The sequence below is a fragment of the Ceratina calcarata genome, unplaced genomic scaffold (genome assembly GCF_001652005.2).
Source record: "Ceratina calcarata isolate Rehan_Ccalc_2016 unplaced genomic scaffold, ASM165200v1 scaffold262, whole genome shotgun sequence".
Taxonomy (NCBI): Eukaryota; Metazoa; Arthropoda; class Insecta; order Hymenoptera; family Apidae; genus Ceratina; species Ceratina calcarata.
Window position 1 is genome coordinate 14,930 of NW_017148331.1, and position 23,252 is coordinate 38,181.

Consider the following 23,252-nt stretch of genomic DNA (forward strand, 5'->3'; position numbering starts at 1 on the left):
TAATATTTCATTTATAATAATATAATATTTACGATGGGAGCAAATTTAAATTCCGAAAGAGCAAATTGGGAGCAGTTTTTTAAAATAAAAATTGTTAAGAAACGTTAATATTCCGCGCCAACTATATTACAGTGATCTTTAATGATCTCTCTTCAGCACGATGTTACTTATGAATATGACAGGTGGTTCTAGAACTTCGTATAGAGCGCATTAGTGTCGTAAACGTGTGTTGGCGCATGTTGAGTTCTGTCGTTGCTGTCAAATTCAAAAGAATACTGTTCGATTCTTTTCTGAGGAACTCTATTTTTTGACAAGATCAAACGTTGCTTATATCGATTCTATCGTGAAGAATTAACAATTGTACAAGCCGTAAGTTTCATATTTACATTTATTCTCATGCACGGCAGTTGCCTAACCTATACGAGAACGTTTTTATATTTTTGGGTAATGTTTTATATCATATGAAAGAAAATTGTCATGTTATTAGGCAATTAAATTGGGTTTAAATGATTTGCACTGAAATTCTGTGGTATTAGATTAAATATATAATTTTCAGTGGAATGGGTTTAACCTGTATTTGAATTCGATAAAATTGCATTACGTCATTCGCGTTTTGTGACATTTCTTTTGTTGATATGACTGATTTCACGTGATTTGTAGTTGAAATTATCCAATTTTATTTTAAATTTAATATTGAAATAATAATTTGAAGATAGAAATGAAAGCTTAGATGAAAATTATTGATTATGTTTATTACTATTTTTATTGATTGAAATATATTTTCTTCAAATATACAAATGCTATTCATTGACAAGTGGTTACTGTGTTGTTTATAACAATTAACTGACAGATGCCAAAAGCCTTTGAATTGGCACAGATTCAACTATTTATATCTTCTAATTGTAACCCTTTCTTTTACAGGTGTTATTAAGTAGTGGATTAATTGTTAAAATGGCCGATTGTGAGGAGACACAAAAGGCTGAAGATCCTATGAAGCATTATGAATTCGATGGGGAATCATATATTTACAAGGATTCCACAAGTAATGTAACGTACAAATTTGATCGAGAGAAGAATGAATGGGTGGTGAAAGAGGATGGTAAAGAATCATGTGGCAATGAAGCTACGAAACAGGAAGGAGTATTTGGTTTCGAAAATGATACTCACACATACACAGACCCTAATGATGGCAGTGTCTATTTTTGGGACAAGGAAAAAAATGCCTGGTTCCCAAAGGTAACTTACTTTTCAACTATTATACTACTTCTCAGTTTTTAACACAATTCTTGCATGATTCAAATTTATCATTGATATTAAATTTGTCTGAATGATTTCAGGTGGACGATGACTTTATGGCCAGATATCAAATGAGTTATGGATTCACAGGTTCAGATAAGATGGAGACAAAACCTGTAGAACCACCTCAACCCCAAGCAAAAGTTGACAAAGAGAAAAGAAAGGCTGAGATTAAACGAAAAGCACAAGAGCCACCGACGTGGTTCGAAGTGGACGAAGCTCATAATACTGCTATTTATGTATCTGGACTACCATTGGATATCACCATGGAGGAGCTCACGGAACTTTTTAACAAGTGTGGTCTAATTGCACGGGATGAAAAGAACAAGGACAAAATCAAGCTGTACAAGGATTCCAATGGGCAACCCAAAGGCGACGCACTCTGTATCTACATAAAGGTGAGTAATTATTTATTTCAATTGCATGTTCTAATATATCATACAACGTTTTAACTTACAACGAGTTATTTCGAGTGTCATAGATAAACGTTAATAAGAAATAAATTAAGATACACAATACATTGATTAAAAATTGAAATTAAGCAATATTTCGTCATAATAATTTCGCATAGAATTTTTATTGACGTTGTGTACACCATGTTACATACAGACGATACATAATACTTTGTGTAATTAATGTATTTACAAGGAAGGAAACGGTGCATAATAATTTATTAATAGTACAAAACATTAAACTCATAAATAGAACGTTGAGGTTCGAATACAATACAATTTGAATACAAATAGTATGTAAATTAGTGTACGCGATATACACACTTGAGTAACATTTAAGCACATCGCATAATATTTTAGAAGCGTTCAACTTATAATTAAAACTTATAGTCTCACAAAATAAAATTCTAAAAAGTATTTTATCAGTAAAAAAGTTTTATTCTATCGTAATTATTTATACAGTATCGTTTAAACTAAGGAATAAAAAATAAGAGTCTTGACATATTTCAAACTGATAGACTAAATAATATATGGATAAACATCAGATATATATATATATATATTTTCGTTTTTTGAGTGACATTGATATGCATTCAGTGCATTGTTCATTCGTAATGGGGTACATCTAGAAAGTAGTCAGCATAAAGCTATTGATATTTAAGCAGTTCTGATATGATACACTACTTGCTACCGTGTTTTTATTATTATTTTAAACATTTGTTTAACGTGAAAACAGATTTTTCAGCAAGTGCTTTTTGCGAGGGCAATTATATAGAAAGAATTCTGAGATACATTTAAATTTAAATAAAGCAAAGTGATAATAATTAGTTTGCAATTAAATATCTTCTATGCGTGCCTTCGAGCGCTTTAACATCTAACGACAAGCGAAACATTGCAACTCGCAAATAGTTTATACGCATTTAATGCGCGTAGATTAAATAAAAGAATGAAATTTGAACACATCGTACTCGATACGCGAACATCGAAGTTATTAAATCTACCGACTCGAGGTAACGTTACTATCTAGACATATACATATTCGAGAATCTAAGATCTATTAAAGAGAGGAACATGAGAAACTGCTTCGCCGATCGATATGAATAAATTACTTCAGTCTCTGCTGGATTTCAGCAGCATCATAGCGTACGTATAGCGTCTAGATGATTTTACTGTGCAACGAAATCGAAATGAGAATTAACTCTTTACTTGATTGGGAAAAGATTGCGAATGCTTGATAGATTGATCGATGATATTTAAAGCTACCAAATGAGAAGTTAAAATAAATAGTGCGTGTAATTGTGTTTATGGCTTTATCAGAACTTCCTCACTGGCCAAGTCGTTAATCTTGCCAGGGCTTTGAGGAAAGACTTTGCTCGTATCTGTTAGACTTTGTGGGCCGCCGCTTGGTCCGTCGCGTAGAAATGCACCGTATTCGTGTCCCCGAGGCGCGACTTGTTGGACTCGAGGATAATTCGGTTGAGTTCTGTTCTGATGATGTCTCATTCGAGGGCGTGGATACATGGCCTTCGCGCTGTAGTCATAAATTTAATTCAATCAATAGAAGCAGGTCTGTGATTTAAAATACATAAAAATTCTTTTCATTGCTAATTCACAATTTCTAAATGCAAATTGTGAGTAATAAAGTTTATATCCGAAACAGCTATGCTATTCTTATAATATATGAGTGTTGGAGATTAAAGATCTTACTTGGTTGGTGGCCTTGAACCCAACTTCACACCGTGCACCCAATAATCGTTCATATTCTGCTCGGCGAAATTTCTTCTCCATCCTCTCTGCTTCTTCTGTTTGTTCGGTTTCTGCGTGTCTTTCGAGTATTTCTTGCCCTTCTTTTGGTGCTTTAATCTTTGGTTTTGCGGTGCAAACGGATCCGCTGTCTTCTTGCGTCTTCTGGCTATAATTAATATATTTTTATACGAATGATTCGAAACATTCTTTTATTCATAGTATTGAATATTCCTTGAATGGTATCAATATAAATTGAATACGATAGGTTTGAAATAGCAGTTGAAATAAACTTTACGTATGCGTCCAGCCTGCACTTCGCACACATAGTGTTTCCGTTCGACGCAGCTTCGCGGGCTCCACTTATATTTTAACGTGGGATCGATCGTGACACAGTGCCATGCATACTGTTGCTTCGAGTGGTTGGATTGAGGTAGACCGAAATTTTGGAAAACCATTTTCTGCCCAGTCACTCCCCATTCCCAAGCCATTTGCTGCCAGTTGAATATCCCACCGATCCATCTCTCTAATTTTGCTGAAATCATAACAATACCCGTGCCGTTCAGCTGTCACAGATGGATACGAGTAATTTTTCGAACTGTCGATGCCCGACATTGAATCGATTTTCTTATCAAATATCACTTACTGAATTGATCACTCGACAGGTATTTTCTCAGCATTCGATCCTTTCCATTCCGATCGAGAATCGCCAGAGTGGCGTTTCTATCTTTGCAATGGAAATAGGCTTCTCTCCAGGGTGCCGTGCCTCCGCTTAAATAGTAGCAATATCTTTTTAATCGGAAGAATCCTATGGGACACGCGTATCGCTTTACGGCTTCGTTCTGTCGGCCAATCCTAGACCTGCTCGTAACTGCTGGATTAATACTGACATTGTACGGATGTGCCACGGCAGCCGATATGCCTGTAAAACAGAGGAGCACTCGTTTATTAATTATATTTATCTCTCCGTTCCGACGTTAATTTTAATCCAATTACAGTTTTCCCTTTTATCCATTTCACTTCTGTCGGGCAAGCCGTGCATTTGCATCACATAAAAATTGGAGGCAATGAATTTTACGTATTTTGCAAAATTGCCATGGCCTTTTCCGACTTAAGCATATTACAGCAGCATTCTCAGTCAAGGAGATCCTCAGGGACTGCACAACAATTTTGTCCGCAGTCCACATAAATTTCTTTCTCCTCCCGCATCTTTCTCGCGTTTGACGAGTATTAAACGAATGCCGCGCATTTGTCTGCGTTTTATGTGTCCAGATAGAATTGATGGCTACGCACAGCGAACGTAGGTAGAAGAAACACACTCAATAGCGGACCCATTACGTCATTGCGTCTGCAATGCATGCTGTAATATGCAACGAGGCCAAGTAGTTCAGTGTTACGGTCGTTCTCTCGTAGCAATAATTTCTTTCGTTCCGACGCTCTCCTTTTACGGATACAATCGAAGGGAATCAAATAAAATGTCAGACACGAGCTAGTAACAAGTTCACGTAATCTTCCAATTGCGAGAGCTTGTGTTTCTCGCCCTTGAACGCAATTTACAAGTTACGCAGTCGCATGCCTCTTTTTACGGATGAATAATTACAAATGTTCTGCATTATGTTTATTGAATTAACTCCTAGGACGTAAAATCGTAAAAGAAATGAGTAGAGTTGTTTCATTTAGAAATAATTTTCTCTTATTTCCAAAGCGACAACAATCCTTTCCTAGCGTTCTACAATTATCAGATGAAAGGAAAATTGTTGATGTGTATCATAAATTAGCAAAGATGCTGTTGCTAGCAATTTAGTTGTCGCTAGGTACCGTGGTAGCTAATTATCGTGTGAAAACGTATACATTTCTTATAGCGCCTGCAGTTGAAAAGCTTAATAGACTCTGGTATTTAACTCCCTTAATCATTTTCTATTTGCTTTCTGTCGATGGCATTTAGGTTTAAAGTACTCAGCATGAATGATATTAAAATATAGGACAACTTTGTGCTAATTATAATAATGGTGTAAGTTCAAATACTTTTAATTATTTATGTATTATTTATTTTTCGTATTATTATTCGTATTTCTAATCATAAATGTAATGATAATATCGTTCAATTCTTTTAATGAGAAATAGTTCTACGTTGCAGAGAGATTCATCGCGAATTTTCGAACTCCGTTTGCTTCATTCATTCTCAAGTGCCTAACACGAGTTTGGACTTCCGTGTATCACGAAGTGTTCCTAACCCAGTTCAATGTGTTTGATGTTGCCCGTTCTGCGAAGAGCGAGTGATATCATCCGCGAAAGTTATACGAACCACACCAAATGGCATTGCGTTCGTGCATGATAATTGCCAGGGTGGAAACGCAAAGTGCCAATTGTGCCATGCATCTTTCTCTTTGCTTTATTATCACAGGAGGATCCCCGGGGAACGCTAACTCTGGAATGGGTTATCAATTGATAGAAACTATTTTCATCATTTCTGAGCTGCACTCGGTTGCACGCAGCAGCTCGTTCTATTCTCAAACGCACTTTCCTTAAAACACGAGCACAAAATTTGTTACAAACTTCTGTACGAAGATTCTTTCATATATCTGTTATAAAATAATATGCTCTTCTCTTTTTTCTCACAATAATTTACCGGAGTGTACAGTAGTACTGATATACCAAGTTATAATAAGTTTTAGTTTTAAAGTGAACTTAGTTTGAAGCGAGATTACATTCGTATTTACACTATCTACCTCGGAGGCAATTTATGCATTCGTTTTAGAACGGGGACACATTTACATTTTCTTTGGTAATCGCAACTTTTCTTATTTATTTTCGACAGGTAACTGTTTTTCGAACTATCCGGCTTTAGAGCTACTCTAAGGCCGTGGGGTTTTTCATTCTTCGAATACCATTCAGGTTGAAATCATAGACACATGGCTACGTGCATGCTGGTGCTTTATCTGTCTGTGTATTCATGCAAAATTGCATCGGATGTAGCTTAGCTGATATTCCTATGCGGCCAGTGTACTGTTCAGTATTCAATGTAAATCCGGCTTTCAGCAGATAGCAGGAACAAATTGTCTTTTCCCTCAAAGTGTATTATGACAAATGAATGAACTCGACGTAGTCGAGGCAGACGCTTGTCAGGCTTGTATATAATTTCAGTTTGTTATTATTGTTTCGCATTTTGTATGAAGAATTATTAACATACATAAGGAAGGATTTTTGCATAGATCGGTTTTTTTTAGTAAACTTCTGTCTTTAATATTTATCATTCCCTCGAACTTTGTAACGAGACGTTAAAAAATAGCTTTTCATTCTATTTTATTATATTCTGGCTTCTGCGGTTTATATGTTTCAAATTTATTTCAGTTTTATCTTTTGTATTCTATCGAATATTCTATTTATACAGATTATTTTCAGAGTAACTGTTCCATAGGTAATCGATACAATTGGGCAGTAATTGTGATAAAAATAACTATTCAGTTAATTCCGAGCTCATTCAATCAATTCAATATACTGAAATTACTTTATATTTCATATCCCTTTTTGATTACTTCAATTAATAGAGACGAGAACGTATGTTTGCGTAATATACTGTTACGTGCAATTTTTCATTGTTCTTTTTCTGAAAAGAATAACAATTCAATTTGTATTTTTCATCTTGGCCAATAATGAAAAAATATTGCACGTTCTTTTTCGAGTACACCGTCAACAAATACCACAAAAGAAATCAAACAGACCATGAAATTGTATTAATAGAAAAAATAAACTCTTAGCGCAATTCCTTTCTCGTCGTAAAACACGGTTGAAATTGTCGAGTTAAAAACCTGTTACATTCCTCAACAAATTTCTGGCGGTAACAGTATCTTGGCCATTTCGGTGTTATCGGAGTTATACGACCGTGTGCTACAAACGGCGATCTTTTTATCTATCGACAATATTCGCGTATCAGCGAAAATTTGCGATGCAGACTTGCGTCAGCTCGGCGTCGCGCGACGCGCGGTGTCTACGGTGGCGGACTTTCGAAACCGGCTTGTATTTAAACGGTTGATAGATATTGACACTACAAGTTACCAGGAATGTGCGATTCGACAGCATTACCGCTACTCTGTGAACTTTACTAATTAGCTCTGTGATGTTAAACTCATTGACGATAATTAATATACAAACAACAACAACAATGTCGCGTTTCTTTTCGGCTTACCTGTTCGTTTGTAAGCGAGTTGTTTCAGCTGCAGTTGGATTGAAACCACGTGCATTCATATTCCGCGTTTATGAATAACACGTGCGCCTACGATTTTTACTTTCATTCACTGGTAACATGTAGCACAAGGCTATCTTTACCCGCTCTATGAATAATTGTTTCATATCGCTAATATATTTTAGCTGTAGAGGACAGTTCGTTCTTCACAGGTGATCAACAAGTGTCTCGTGTATGTATCTCCTTGGCGTGTCTTCAAACCTATAGGTATTCGTTCTAACCGGTGCAATTATGATAGCGGTCCCAAGTCTCGGGACACCTGTGCCTTCGTAGTTCAATATAATTTTCAATTTGCAACAGCTTAACGAGATAAGAATGACAACGTCCTTATTAGAGTCATTTTCGTAAGAATTGTTTATCAAGGGATTATTAACAGGTCATTACAAATTTGCAAAAAATCATACTTACGAGATCACGAAGTTATAAAATCACACAATCTCCAGCGTGCTATCTTAAAAATCTTACGTAAGCATGAATCAGATCTTAACTGAAATGTTTCATCTAATTGAACTTTTCGATTGAAAGCAAAGATATAAAACTGTGTCTAGATAATTCCAGGATATCGTCGGTGGTAAATGTTATTCGTAACGCACGGTTCATTAACTTCGTGTTGTACGAGCAACGCGAACTGAAGTTCTTCTATGCTATTTCGGATTAGGGTAATTCGATCGAACGATGCGTGCGCGGTAAAAGGATCCTGATAGTTATGCAATTCACTGCCCCGGCAGCGATGAACATTTTCTTACGGTTAGCCCACGTCTGTGAGACATTTAAGATTCGATTTAATACCGTCGGTGGTCTCCTGCGTGCAGATTCGTGTACCCATCCTCTAACAAAAATAGATGGCCGGTCTATCCACTTTCGGGCTTGTATGTATTCAATAGTGTATGTGGCCTTATTTTTTATTAGCCCTATGTCAGATTATATAATGATAACAGAGCGACCGTGTTATTTTTGCTCATTGCTCGTTGAACGTGGATATTACATCTGATTTGAATCAGTATGAAAAATAATTTAGTATTATTTTTTGTATTAAATTTGCCAGTCAAATAATTGTACGAATGCAAATGTTTCTATTTGCAAGTATAATATGCTTTATGATCAGCCATAATTACTGATTATATCTATTCTGCTTTCTTTTTATTAGTTCGACTGCTTCGGCTAATAAAGCATTTGCGTTATCTCGTAATCTCGAGTTGCGTTATCAAGCCGCCTGGTTTCTTCGGCTATTAGTCGCGATTATTTCTACCGTACTAATTAACGGAGTGCGTAACCATCGATATAGGCATCTAGTAAATACATTGTTTAATGACTGGTAAGTCGTCCCGGTTAATGGATGTCAGATCGTTAGTTTATCGTACGCGCTGCCACAGTAAAGATGTCGTAGTATTTTTATTTTGCACGTTTCTCTTATACGAGGGTTTCAGGTAGGGAATAATAAAAAGAGGAAATGTGTGAGTCATTGTGAGAAAACGACTCGTGCTATAAATTTTTTAATTCGGTGGAAAAAAAATATAATGAACGGAACCGACGCTCGTTTGTCAACGGGAAATGATTTCTATTCTCACGTGTCAGCAATGGTTCCAACGAGAATTATTCATTGTTAATAGAAATTTTCAGGTTTTTCCAACCGTGAATATTTGACATTTTTTTTTTTTGGTTTGTAGTAAATTTCATATATTTTTTTTACTATATCTCGTTTTATTACGCAGAAGTTTGGTTTGAACATTAACGGCATAAATACTTGCAATTATCAGATTTAACTGCTACTCTCATTTTAGCTAACACTCTTTTACATTCATGCACCTATATTCAAACAACTTCTCTCGGTCTCTTTACTCTCCTTTGAAATTTGATAATTAGCGTCTCTTTCGCAAGGATTCTCTTTCAAAGTGCGTTTTAAGGGATTCAACTCCAGGGATCTTTCACAAACGACACCTTGTAAGTTCGTGAGATTAAGTCCGAAAATAGAGACCAGAACGTTTAAAATATTTCACGTTTTCTTTTTTTTTGCTAATAATTAAATGTCACGGACAAGTTTCTCTAGGGAATCTCTATACTAATCCGTACGTGTCAAGCGTACAACACCAAGACACATATTTTATCAATAATTAATCGCCTTTCACTCAACACTTGCCGACAGTGTATAATTAAAATTGTTCGTTTCGATGACAGAACTAGTTACCTGCGACGCAAAGAATTAGAAGCGTACACCTCCGCATGATTTCCACCTGCTCTGTTCTCCCTCTAATTTACTCTCCGAATTCGTCGATGCACAGGTAAAAAGGTGCGAACAGAATCGTCCTCATTCTCGTTCACTTACATTCACGTTATTCGCATCAAAGCGAATTTTTTTTTAATCGAAATTCACTAATTAAAGTCACGAGCACAGAACAAGGGTGGTAGTTAATTTTTTTTCTGCCGGCGCGCGTTAGCGTTTCTTCGATTGGGCTCCGTGTAGTACAGATTAAAAGTCTACGCACGCGGGGAGAAGCTTCCACGGTGGAGGTTCGCGAGCGACTGAAGCTGCCGCTTCCATTCCGTTCGTCGTCAAGGTATACGAGGCGAGCTTTCGATCCGGACTCGCGCTTCCCCCGTGTGCCGCATACTTTCTCGATCTCTTGGCATTTTTCAGGCACCTCTCCTGCTGCCAGCTGTGCGTCCGTGTTCCGTTGTCAAATACCGGCTCTATCTACTTCACCGCGGCACTCGACACCGACGGAATTTTGTCGCGAGCCCGACTGTTTAGAAATCAAACCACGTGCTCTTTCTTTTTTCCGCGATTCGAGGGATTTCAGAAGTTCTTTCGAAGACTCGATCGCGTGAATATAAGCGCGTCCGCGCTTGTGCACTTTTTCATGGGTTAGCAGGTACACATAACGAATTTGGTCGAAAGAAAATTCACGTTATTCGTTGTTATGAAAGATAAATTTTATTCAACAAATATCTCGTCCATAAATCGGAATTTGGGGGATTAGGAATGTTTAATGTTGGTTATGTGTAATAAATCTAATAGCAGTTCAGAAACTGTAATGAATCGCGGTTTATGGTTTCAGTCGGAGAACAACAAATCCTGGGAAAATTATTTATTACCTCATTCAGTGATTTCCACATAGAAATAGTTTCGCTGAGAAGAAAAATCGCTTCTTCTAAAAGACACTGTTTCGTTCTTTCCAATAGAACTATAAAAATAAACACTCTTGTATAAAATTATAATAGTATTAATATTAAAAGAGGTTTCCTTTAGTTTGTATTTGAAATGCATCGTTGCGAATGATGTTTCTTTCACTAAACTAAAAACATTTCATTAAGTAGCGCCTACTGTGAATAAAATTAGAATTGATTATACTATTCTTAGCAATCCATTATCTGTGTTTTGTATTCAATGTCCACAGGTAGAAAGAAGGTGAAACGCACATGATTTCAACAATTAGTTCAGTCAATTGATCTATTTGTGTAATGTTATCTTCATCCTCCACAGTCAGTTTTATCTTTATGGAAGACACTTCGCTCGCTTATTACCTCTGGGCAGAAAAATATTAATTCTTCTCTATCTATCTCGAAATAATACACGTTCTAGTTCTGCTGTTCCATTTAAACTCAATGTTCTTCACAATTACCAATCGAAATCACCTTTGAATTATCGCTTTTATAGCAAATTTTTCCTGTAAGAAAAATTTTAAATTAATTTTCAACAATAGACTATTTTCTTTTTTGTGCATTATTATAATTATATGAGCTTTCGTCATGAAGAACGAAATTCATAATATGATTGTATCGTATGTAGCGTAGCAGAGAAACAAAACGATGTGATACATCAACGTTGAGCTTATTCTTATGCAAATGAACTCGTCAGAGGGTGCGCTTCTTTTTTCGAATGAACACGCTTAAAAAGAGATTAATCTGCATCGGAGTGAAACATCAGGTCGTCGGTGAGTTTTAGTTAGAAATTTCGCTTCGTTTTGACTGACTATATTGAAGACATAGGGTGATGTCAAAATAAAACGAAAGATTTCTCTCGGAAGTTACTATATAGGAGGTAGTTTGATTAAATTGTGTGTAGGGTGAATTGTTTACGTCGTATCATTGGAAAATATATGAGTTGCAGGTGCAAGTGCATCAGGAACCTTCTGAGAGAAATACATGTAGCACCATTGAGAAATAAATCTCACCATCGCCCGCGAGCATTATACTCTCTTTTTTATTACATTATGGGCCTCCGGCGTAAGAGAAATTGCTTCAGGCACCCCGTGTGTCTGGCCACTATCGCCGAATCATTAATATTCCCATGGTGTAAGCGAACGGAACGGTAACAGTCGACAAGTATCCGTGTTTCTGGCTCGTTCCCCTCTAATTGGGATGAGAGACGGTTTCTTTCGTGTCCCCGTATATCTCGTCGAACGAAACGTATCGTTGAAAATTTGTCACACACTTTTTGTTCGTCTGACGCTCGGTACGGTATTCTTACTCGAAGACGCGTGTTCGTAATTAGCGTATTGTTCTGCTTGAAAAACGAGGCGAGGGAACGGGTTACGATCGTTTCTACCTGCTCGTCTGAAAGGTGTGGTTCCCTCTGTTATCTTACGGGCTCTGAAAAACATCCAAGATTTTTCATACGAACGAAACGTGACAATATTTATATTGAGCACATAATATGAAAGATTTTAGTTTAGGATTTTGAGAAACTCTTACAATCTTCTATTGTAATGTATCTTTCATGAGGTTATTATTGAAATCCAGATAGTCATTTTTATTTTCCAAGTCTTCCTATGAAATACGAACTACGGTATATTACTGTTTATATACGAACTTCATAAAGAGGATTTCTTAAAGGATATTTTTAATTTGTTGTTTCATAATTTCACAGGAATTTCATTTTTATCTGCATATGTATATTAGGTCCTCGTTCTATTCTAGTGAACGTTTGTATTATCTTTCTCTTTTGATAAGGTACTTTCTCGTTACGAATATACAAGCTACGGATTTATTTTTTAATTTTAACAGGATTTGTAAAGAATCGTGATAATGAAATAAGAAGAATTGAGTTCTACGAATAAGCTTATATTCTTTGTTGAAGAGATGAATTCATATAAAGCCTACACGCTTATTAAAATTATAATAAATTCATTTTGGCGTTGCTTTGTCCACGGGAGGGAAACTATTTTATGATGAAATATTCAAACGCTGAAATAAAATATCATTGATTAAATCCGAAGCGATCAAATTAATTCGAAAGCAACGATAAATAATCGTTTCCCATGCGGGTAACACGTAATAATCGTGTCGTTCCTTTATCCCCACAATAGTAGCGTGCGCGTTGCGTCATCGGTCGTAATCATAACCGAGTATGAAAGAAATTCAGCGTTCCAGGGTTCGTTAAGGACGCGTGAATTTGAAATTGAAATCACGGTCGTTCGGTAATCTCGCGCGGCCACTCGATTTTCATTCAGACTATCATAAATAACCGGCGATCGTGTAGGAATGAATACCGAGCGTGTTACCGCTCGACACCACTTGCTTGGAGTAAATTACACCGATAGGTCGCTGTCGGTTGCGTAATTTTCGGTGCGTCGAGAAAAATTCGTGCTGCCCTTTTGAAACGATTAAACGAGAGCATTTTAATTGCCGCATCGACAGACAGGATCGTAAATGGCGTATTCGATGGGCACGTCGTGCCGTCAAACGACTGTTATGATTCCTCGAAGCTCCTCGATCTTTCCTGGCCACTCGAAAATAATCGGGTGGGAACGAGGGTAAAACGAATAAAGGGTTGCGGAAACTGGTAGCACGTTCTTGAGAAACTTGCGAGTTTAATCAGTTTCGCGAAAGGAGGTTGTTATGCAGGTGGAAGTAAGAGAAGACCGATGGAGGGAAAGTAATTGGTATACGTGCTTAAATTATGCATAATAGTAGTGGAGTTATGAATTTTTCAACTGCGAGATAAACTCAGTTTTCAATCGATCATTGATAATTCGGAATAATCGGAAATAGCTAGTCTCACACCTGAGATAATCGACTCTTACGTAAACAAAGATTAGGGGAACACAAAAATTATGCAACTTCTCTTAATCGGTGAATAAGATAAATGTAAACAATTCATGTAAAATAAAATAATCATTACTCAATAGTTTTCGTTTACAAAGCGCAGTCTGTTATTTAAAGGAAATAATTACGTAAGATAAGTGGACGAAGTAAACCTTGGCTCGATTAATTGCTGGCTTAACGAGAAGTAATTGCTGATTTTTGTTTTACCTTCCGTTTTCAATTTGCAGCTACCGCAAAGGAGAAACTGTAGTTCGCGGAGTGTTTGAACAATAATCTGTAAGTGTGCATAATTTTAATTCGACCTAAAAAAAACTGCTGCACGTTTCAACTGCATAGTTGTAAAATTTTTTCGTCATGTTTTAACTGTTTCAACGAGAACCCGATAAAAATTTCTCGTATCTCGTGTTAACGGATTAATTCGCAACGCCGACAGCGAAGGTCGCAGTTAATAGTACTCGGTAATTAAGGATGCTACAAATTACGGTCAGGAGAGAATAGTAATTCTGGTGCGCGTAAGCTTTTACTAGACACGTGCATAATCCGTTATCCGTTATATTTATACGGACAATCATGCTTTTTCGATGTCTACCTGCATCTGAACATCTCGTTGCCAATCAGCCATACGATTGTTGCGTTAATTTCGCTAATAAACAAGATAACTGTCGTTTCACGCTAAAGACGCGTCACGAATTCGCAATTTCCGTAGAAGAAAATGTACAGAATTCTTTCCGGTAAACCTCCTTTTAGTGCCTCGCGGCTGACTACAGCTGAGCAAATATCATTATCTTTATCGGTATTTTCTCGTCCTTGAACTCAACTGCCATCCATTAAACTGGTTTCCTTTTGCAATAACGAAACTACGTTAAAAATTGCTATAAGTGGAAGCGTGAAGAGCGTCTGACTCCTCTGACGTTCTTCTCTCGTTGTAAATCTTAGATTTAAAAAAAACAAGGAGAATTTTAGGTAGAGATTCTAGTTAGTATATGTTTATCATATTTTAATCATACATTTTTATCATTCCATTTAAAAAGAAATTTCGATGATCTTAAATTTTGAAAAATACAATCTTGAACAAGTATTTTTGCCTATCATAATTTTTGCCCCTCTGAACCAACTAATGTTTTCCTCTGACATTTTTTTCTATCATGACAAACAAGTGATATATTTTAGATACTCGAATTAGGTGAGAGATCCATTGTTAATAGGTATCAATTATTTAATTGGTGAAAGCTAACAGAATATATCAATTAATCATAAATCAATAGATCATTTTGTGACTGATTTCATTTAATTATAGTAATTAATATATTATTACAATTTATTTTTATCGGAAGCAATTAATATTCCATTTGGAATTCACAGCCGCGTTCAGAATGCAATCTATCATTTCAGCCGTTCGAAATATTTCAGCCACTCGAACTGGTCTTAAGATTCTCGAAGCGTACGCCTCACTGTGCAAGTTGTCGTTAATCATCGTTTGCATTCTGGCGAAATGGTTGTTCGCGCCGTTTTTCATTTCTAATTCTGGAAACCGTCCAGGAAAACAAAGGAAACGCCGGGTTAATTCGTATTTACTGTCACGTACCCGGTGTTCCTTTGTTAAGGCCACGTCTTCGTAGCATGTATCTGAGCCACCTGGCTGATCCCGTTTTAATTACTTCATTTCATTTCACTTCGTTCTCGGCCGGCGCACCGTTCATTCTTCGGACACTTGACGATTCGCTGCTCTTTCTTCCAGTTCACGCCTTAACAGTTCGTAATTTCCAGTTAATTACGCGAATTAGAATATCGAGCATGAGATGTTCGTTTTAATTTAAATCTCAGATCGTCTTTATTACCCGTTAAATTGCAGGGAAATACGTTTGTATTTCTTCATGATGCTTGGAGATTTTTTTTTAATCCTACTTAATGTTCATTTTCTGCTGTTTGATTTGTATTTCGTTTTCCTGGTTTTTGTGACGTTCTGCGGGATTACGTGATTTATGAATGCAGTTGGTGTAACGTCGGTTTTATTTACCGGCACCACTATTCTTCACCGCTGGCTAAGCTGACAAGCTACATATGCTTGAACGTTGCGAAGAAAGTGGAACAACCGTTGGTAAAATATTATCGCGGCCATGCTCTTTGCTTTCGTTGTTTCGACCTAACCAGAACTTTAATTACCACCATCGCGGTGGTGTTGATGTTTTAAGTTATTGTCGCAGAAGCAGCATCTTTTAAATTATTATTGAGACAGTTTGTTTGTATACGTAACTGCATAATGCAAAGTTTTTCGCTATTGAGACGTTTCATACCCTTCCTGTATACTTACATAATCAAATTTTACAATTACAGGATGCAATATTTCATATTTTTGCATCTGGCATTCTGTACCTTTTCAAAAGCTACACAGAATTACGACGCTTTACTTTTTAGATATTTTTCTTCGTTTTACCTAACGTAGTTAAAGGGCAATTATATAAAAATGTTTCTATAACTCCAGCCAGTTTCTCGCATTATCTTATCGATTCAGACAGTTCGCCGATGTTAAATCAGCTTTGCGGCGAGATAAAATCTGGCCACCACGTCGGTTGTTGATTTGGAATAAATTTGTTCGTTGACTTCGTTAACGGCAGGATTGTGCCCATGAATTCCTTGAACAGGACGTTTGAAACCGCTTCCTCGACCGTGGAAGAGTAACGGCATCGACGATGTTCCGGATTCCGGAATTGCGATATCAGTCGAACATCGAGCAGACGCGGCTGTCAGATAAACCTACGCCCGTTTAAATTGGCACGCGGCCATTTCGCGGACACCCCGTCACGGTATTTTCGAAGTGGGTTTACACCTAAGTTTAGTTTACTGCGCCCGACAGAAGTAACTTCGCTTCGTCACATTTTATCGAACCTGGCCTGAGTGATTAAATTTCGCTTCACGCTGGTTCCATCGTATAACAATCAAGCTATTTTAATGATTTGTTCTTTCCTGTAACAGAGAGTAAATATTGATTGGATCCGTTCCGGTTTTACGTGTTTCATTTTTATTTTGAATATTTCGGAGAAAAATTGTTCTGAGAGTAATAAATGTTTTTATTCAAAATTTATTTAAAGCAAAGGAAATATTAATAGCATGTGTGCCGCAATAGGAACGTTCTTTGTGAAATAATGAAGACAGTCGTTACGACTATGTTTTCATGGCAAATATTTTTCTCCGATTCCAAATGTCGGAATTTTCGAATCACATATTCGTGGGGCTGGGAGCGGATAATCATGACGAGCAGACGCGGCGTGACGAATGGACGCGTTTAATAAATGCCTCTGTTAGGATGCACAATATTGACCTAGTTGCAACAACGCTAACTGGTCTGTCGGATGTTACCGTTTGTAATGTTTTTCGCTACGAAAATACGGTTTAGAAAATTACGTGCTGTTTTAACCAAATTTATTCACCGAAAGGGTACATCGGTCGGAGTGGAAAAGCTCCGATACGACACGATTTTTACCGAGGTCCAGGTTGATTTTTACGTTCACTTTTTTTTATCGAGCGCTGGGAGTCTGACAGTGGGAGCGAAGTTAAAAGAGTGTTCGCTGATCGTTTATAGAGCCGATCGGTCGGCAGAGAGAAAGGATCGCTTTTAACAAGTTCGTCAAAGCGGGTTCGGTAAATAGCCAAGAAACGTTCAAGTGTTCGGGTTTCAAAGACCATTTGGTGCGCGTTTGGCCCGCGAAAGTCGCTGCCGCGTTTCATCATTTCGAGCGATCGGGCCGTTTTGTAAAATTGAACGCGGCGGGGTCGCCGAAATTGTGAAACTCGAAGTTTTTCAAAGGATCCCTTCCGCGCTCTATTTCGATGCGCGCGTTTGTCGCGCTTTGTAATGGCACGATGACACACAAAGAGCGTTGTCGAAATTGATTTAGCCGGATTCTATCATCTACCTACATGAAAGGACTGGTTCATTTCGTTGAAAGTGTCGGGAAAAGAGAGGAATATGTTGGAAAATAATAGAATTTCATTTCTCGTGGAGGTCAGTTTATATTTAATGTTAATTAATACGATTTGCATACGGTACTAATTCATTTCATAAAACGTGGCAGAGGAAGGAGTAATGTTAATTCTTTATGACCACAGGTGCTTAATTCAAGGCTTATTAAAATTCTGAAATAATTCGTCTCTTCTTTTCATTCTTGCACCTGTTTCGTGCTAGTCGCTATTCGTTAGAAATTCTGCTGGTGAAACAATAATGGAAGACAAAGTTGGAAAACCGATAACGTGGTTTAATTGCAATTGCAGCTGTTGCAAGTTCATTAAAAAATTTCTGGTAGTCTGTGCATGGTAACAAAAGTTAACTTCTTTCAACGTTTACGTAATTCGTGAAAAATTTTCAGTTTTAAAGTTGAAGCAGTGCACCGAATATTGATTCTGTAAAATAGAATATTAAATCCAAAAATAAAGAACTAGCGCAATGATATTTAATAACGTAATCTTGTATTGCGTCACTGGGTTTTATTCGTGACTTTTATACTAAAATAACTAACTCATTGTGTTATGTGTAGGTATATTAAATGTTCTGGAGACAAGTATTAGTGTTATTTTATTGCTTCAAGTTTATTACATTTCTCGAAACTTGCGCGCGTTTAGCTCTTTGAAACACGGGCAGTTCGCCATTTAATATAAAATCGAATAATAAATTTAAGTACCTAAATAATCAAAGCTCTAGTTTAAGTCGCCATTAATGTTTTAGAGAAGAAATAGCAGAAGTTATGATTTGATCCTTAAAGAAATTGAATGCTTTCCGAGCAACACGTTCAGACTGCACGCGTCATGCGCAAAAAATTCCAGGGAGCCGAATTTCGCCGAGCCATCAGTTATTTTCGCGGAAGGGAATTTCGTAAAACAGTCTCGATGCGAGGTGTACGGTTCGATCACGGTTAACCGTGAATAAATTTACGGGTGCTTTCCTGGATGACTCACGTGACGCGCGAAGAATGCACAAGTTTTCTCCTCGATGGCGGTCCGCCAGCTCGATTATTCAGATGTTGCGTTACACCGTGGGACTTCGCACTCACCGGCCCTTTTCGGTCGTTCATGTTTTTCAACCTATTCGACCCGTCAGAGATCGTCTGTCGAGGTCGCGGCGGCGAGCGAATTCAGAGGGCCGGCTGTACCCAATTTCATCCGCGGTTTTGCTTGAAATTCTTATCGCCGCCGCGAGATTTCGACGTCGTTCCGCGTGATCGCAGATAAACGAGGTATCCCGCTGACGAAAATCTTCTCCGCGTTTTTGTCGCTCCTTTTTTCAAACCAGTTCCGGCGCGCTCGGCCGCCTTTTGAAACCGACCCCCCTACTACCGGGGAACCTTATGATCGTTTCTGCGTTGCTCCTTGCGAGCGCGATAAATCTTCCCGTTTTGACGGGCCCCGAAAGTTCGGTAGGAAACGAGCTTCGTCGTCTTTCGTAACTTTTACTGCTCCGACGTTATTTGGGTCATTTGAACTCAATAGGGTCCATCATTTCCGAGAACTTTTCGAATTTCCTTTGATCGTTTCTATTTAAGGATTATGGGTATTAAGCTTGATTATACATAATGGAAGAATTTTTATCCGTGATTGCTATTAAATTGTATTAAATTTAGCCGGAATGTAACTAGCAGACGTAATGATGAAATGTTCGTCCAATTTATCTTCCACCATGTCGCTTTTAATGAATTCCTGGTTATAATTGTATCAAAATATTCATGTTCTGCAATATCTATTACGTTTCATTCCTATTCTGCGTTTTGTTTCGCTTCCGATGAATTGCCAATAATTTCCTAATTATTTGTACCATTAATTTCGATATTATTTCAACTTCGATCACATCGAGCTGTAACAGTAAAATTTTGAAAACGCTGCACCAGCTTAGGGTTCAGTTAGACAGCTTCTGTTCTACTGCAACATACAGGTCAGAAGTTAGCTAACTCTCATGATTATATTACGTTCCAGGAGCAACTGTATCGTCTAAATTTACCTAAAATTAATAACTAATAGCACCATCTGCATTTTGAATTATCGCATAAATTAGTCAAAAGGACTAGCGCTTGAAATCCGTGGATCGCTGACTATGTAACTCAGTACTAACTTTAAAGTTGGAACACACTGTTGCATCTCCTCGTAAACTATTATATCCGGTTCAGGTATTTTATTATACTCGAGAGTCACAAGATGCTTATTAAATAAACAGATTATATCATATAATAATGATTAACATATTCAAGTAATTCGGATAATAAAAAATAGTTAATTGAAATATAATCATTGATCTCTGATCTATGCTATTGATAATTATTATTTAAATTAAAATACGAGTGCTAACACTGAATTGCACTCATAAATAATATAAATACACTGCATTAGTAAAAAAAAGTGTAGGTTTAGATTCGTTGGTTGTTCTTAAGGTCGTTTTAAACATTTGCTATCCCTGTCTATCCCATGTTTCCAGTCCCTGTCTTGTACAGGAAACAGGGACTTAAGCCAATGCTTAAAGCGGTCTTAAATATAAGTAACGACTCTGAATACCGGCCATAGTGTTAATTAAGGATTGACCAAGCAGCCATACGTCGCAAAACAACTCGTGGGAAGGAAAATTGCGCGAGGGTTAATCGTCGGTGAACAAGCGTTCGGTCAAGTATTTTCTCGTCTGGTGAAGAGAGGAGAACCGGTAGTCATAGGCGAAGGGGACAAACTTGATCCCGCGACCGGATACCTGAACGGATGTGTTCTTACTCGCAGGATCGATCCCTGAGCGTTTTCCGGGAAAGGAAATGTGCGCGTTGCGACGCCAGCTGGCACAGCCGGCACTGGAATCCGCTTATCAATAATTTACCGAGAACAGTGAACAACCCGTCGAGGAATTTGCTCGCGAATTAATGATAGCTGCGCTTGGAGAAAAATGATATGCACCGGATGCCTCGGGTGTCAAACGGGAGATCGACGCCGGGTTAATCGTGTCCGGGATTCGCGTGAGCGATATCGTTCGCGGTTGAACGTGACAGAAACTTGTGACATTTGTGCTTACGATGACGGCGGGAACTTATTTCTTGCGGGGAAGTAATCGTTCGTCGGATGCAAGGCTGCGCGCGTGGGACGAGGGTGAGCCGAGTCGTTTAATTGTGACGGTAAATCATTGCGCGACGGATCTTGCGGTCGGTTGAGCGTTGGTTTGCGGTTCGCACAGAAAATGTTATTACACTATGGTTTTTTTTTTTCATTTCGCTGGTAGGCGTTTTGAGATATAACGTATTTTATAGACTGATGATTTTTAGCCGAGACGAACATTGCTTAACGACAACTAATTTGTTTTTTATTTACGTTTCTTTATATTATATATATGTATAGTTATATTTTATAACTTCGGCAGTGATGTTAACTTTTTCAAAGTCCACTATCAGTTTTTTAAACATGAAACGTATACGTTATTACAGTCTTCCTCTTTTTAGTACCGGCAGGTCGTGGAATTTACAACATCTCTGATCCAATTGACCTCGTAAATGTTATACCTCGCGTAATCTACCTCTTCAGAAGCATCCGATAATTTAATCCTCCCGTTAATTTACGATATTTCCATTGCTTAAATATTAATTCTCATTCACGTAATGCACGATTTTGCTTTGATGACTATAATCGATGTTGAGCGAGATTATCGCGGCAGCGTTTAAATCTGAGATTAAAAAAACGGTCTCGTTATCGCCGATATATAGAAATGCTTCATTTAATTAAATTCCAGTAACTGTCGGCGCTAGGTTAAATCTATACATTAAATTTAGTTCGGATTTTCTTCTGATGCACGTGCTTAATGAAATATTGTAAAAAGTTTAAATTTCTATAATTCGTTTCTGCTGTTATTCTTCGAATATGTTCCCCTATGGATATTTATAATTGGAGCATAGTATCAACGCAGGCAAAATTGTGCAGAGAATTTCACGAATTACAGACCACAGTATTTCCGTCTTCAATTGCGTTTTGAAAAAATGATAAGAGGCGTATAAATTTTTGGCAAGCCGGTAGCGGGTTGGGAGCTAGTCGCATTCATTTTCAGGGTCCACGGCGAAATTTAGTTACGCGCGATATATTCGAGGATCATGGGAAACCGCGAAATTGGATTCGAAGGAAAGACTGAAAAATTTTTTCCCCGGTATACGGTCCGCCGTAATGCGTTGCTCTAAAAAAAAAACGGTCAAACTTCCGCAATATCAGATACAAGAAAATATCTAGAGTATTTTTCTCAGTCGTGCATTTTCAAATCTAGAATTACACGTTGGATGCGTTTCATCTTTTGCATGATATTAGTTAAAAGTATTGGTATCCACGAATCCATGCATAAAATATGAGTGCTGGTCCGAGAGTAAAGGGAAGCGATCACGAGATGTGAAAACGAGATTTCCTTCATTAGCGTGGACGTAGTGAAGAATTAATTGCAAAACATAAATTCAAAGCAGAGGAACTCCAATTATTTTATTAATTCGGATGCTGACGTAGAACTTTATTAATGAAATTGCTCTGGCAATCTAAATATTCTGCTGAGATTATTTTGTTATATGCATACGGAGTGATGCTTTTCTGACAGATTTTCAGTTTTCATAAAATATTGTATAACAGCGTATAGTTTATTCTTTGATGAACTTGGTACTTCCTGGTATCGCTGTCAGTTATCCTTGATTGATTGTGAGTCATCTATGCAAAACAGTGACGCAACACACGTGTGTAATTCCCAAATACAAGTTCGTACCATTGGAACGATCAACTGTTTGAAATTCATGATTTCCATTCACTTGAGTCACGCATAGTATCAGTGATACGTAATCGCGCGGCATGAATGAACCATACTTTCATAGAATAACGTATAAAAAAATTTCAGTATTAAAAAATCTTTATTATCTGCCTAAATTTTCACTACTTTAAAAAAATGTTCAGCTATTATTATAGCCATTTTTATTTTTTATTTAACAAAGAGGTTGTCACGCGTTGACTAAATGCAGAAGGGACGTAAGTATGGTAGTACACCGAAATAGTCAAGAGGAAAATGAATCAGGCTAGTTCCACTCGAGCGAGAAGATACGCCCTCGGAAACTGATAGTACATTCGATCCATTAGACGCTTCTCTTTAATAAACTAATCGATGCGAATACATAATTGCTAATGGGATATCTTATCGCTAGCGCGGCTCTGTGCGGGTCGCGTACGATTTAATCTAAATGAATCTAGATCGCCATTATGTCTCTTTTCGCGATACGCGCCTAACGGGATTGCGTATTGGTTCCATCGATTTTCCATTTCAGTGATAATAAAAACGATATCGTTGTACATGTTTCCTAACAGAAGGCATTTTTATCACATCAATTCCTTTGTTATGTAACAGTTTTGTTTAATTCGTCCTAAGCGAAAAGGTTTTAACATATTTGCACACACACACACACACACACACACACACACACACACGCGCGCGCGCGCGCGCACAC

General features: G+C 37.5%; 2 protein-coding genes across 2 annotated transcripts in view; one reads left to right on the forward strand and one right to left on the reverse strand.

Annotated features, from left to right (window-relative positions):
- The first annotated feature begins 200 nt into the window (after positions 1–200).
- Positions 201–23,252, forward strand: part of barc (RRM1_TatSF1_like and RRM2_TatSF1_like domain-containing protein barc) — a 47,759-nt gene continuing 24,707 nt past the window's right edge. Inside the window, exons 1-3 of the mRNA XM_018021826.2 lie at positions 201–369; positions 922–1,236; positions 1,338–1,694. Coding sequence (XP_017877315.1) covers positions 952–1,236; positions 1,338–1,694 — 642 coding nt within the window. The 5' untranslated portion in view covers positions 201–369; positions 922–951. The remainder of the gene's footprint in view (positions 370–921; positions 1,237–1,337; positions 1,695–23,252) is intronic.
- On the reverse strand, positions 1,821–10,278 carry LOC108623373 (uncharacterized). The gene is made up of 5 exons (XM_018021828.2): positions 9,920–10,278; positions 4,138–4,413; positions 3,790–4,026; positions 3,456–3,660; positions 1,821–3,279 (listed from the first exon to the last, which is right to left on the reverse strand). Exons 1-5 carry the CDS (start codon positions 9,954–9,956, stop codon positions 3,051–3,053), a joined length of 984 nt encoding a protein of 327 aa, XP_017877317.1. The 5' UTR covers positions 9,957–10,278; the 3' UTR covers positions 1,821–3,050.

Coding starts and splice junctions, on each gene's coding strand:
- LOC108623373 (XM_018021828.2), bottom strand. CDS start 9,956: ATGCGGAGGTGTACGCTTCTAATTCTTTGCGTCGCAG. Junction 4,414..9,919: donor TCTAATTCTTTGCGTCGCAG/GTAACTAGTTCT, acceptor TCTGTTTTACAG/GCATATCGGCTGCCGTGGCA. Junction 4,027..4,137: donor CCTGTCGAGTGATCAATTCA/GTAAGTGATATT, acceptor TTATGATTTCAG/CAAAATTAGAGAGATGGATC.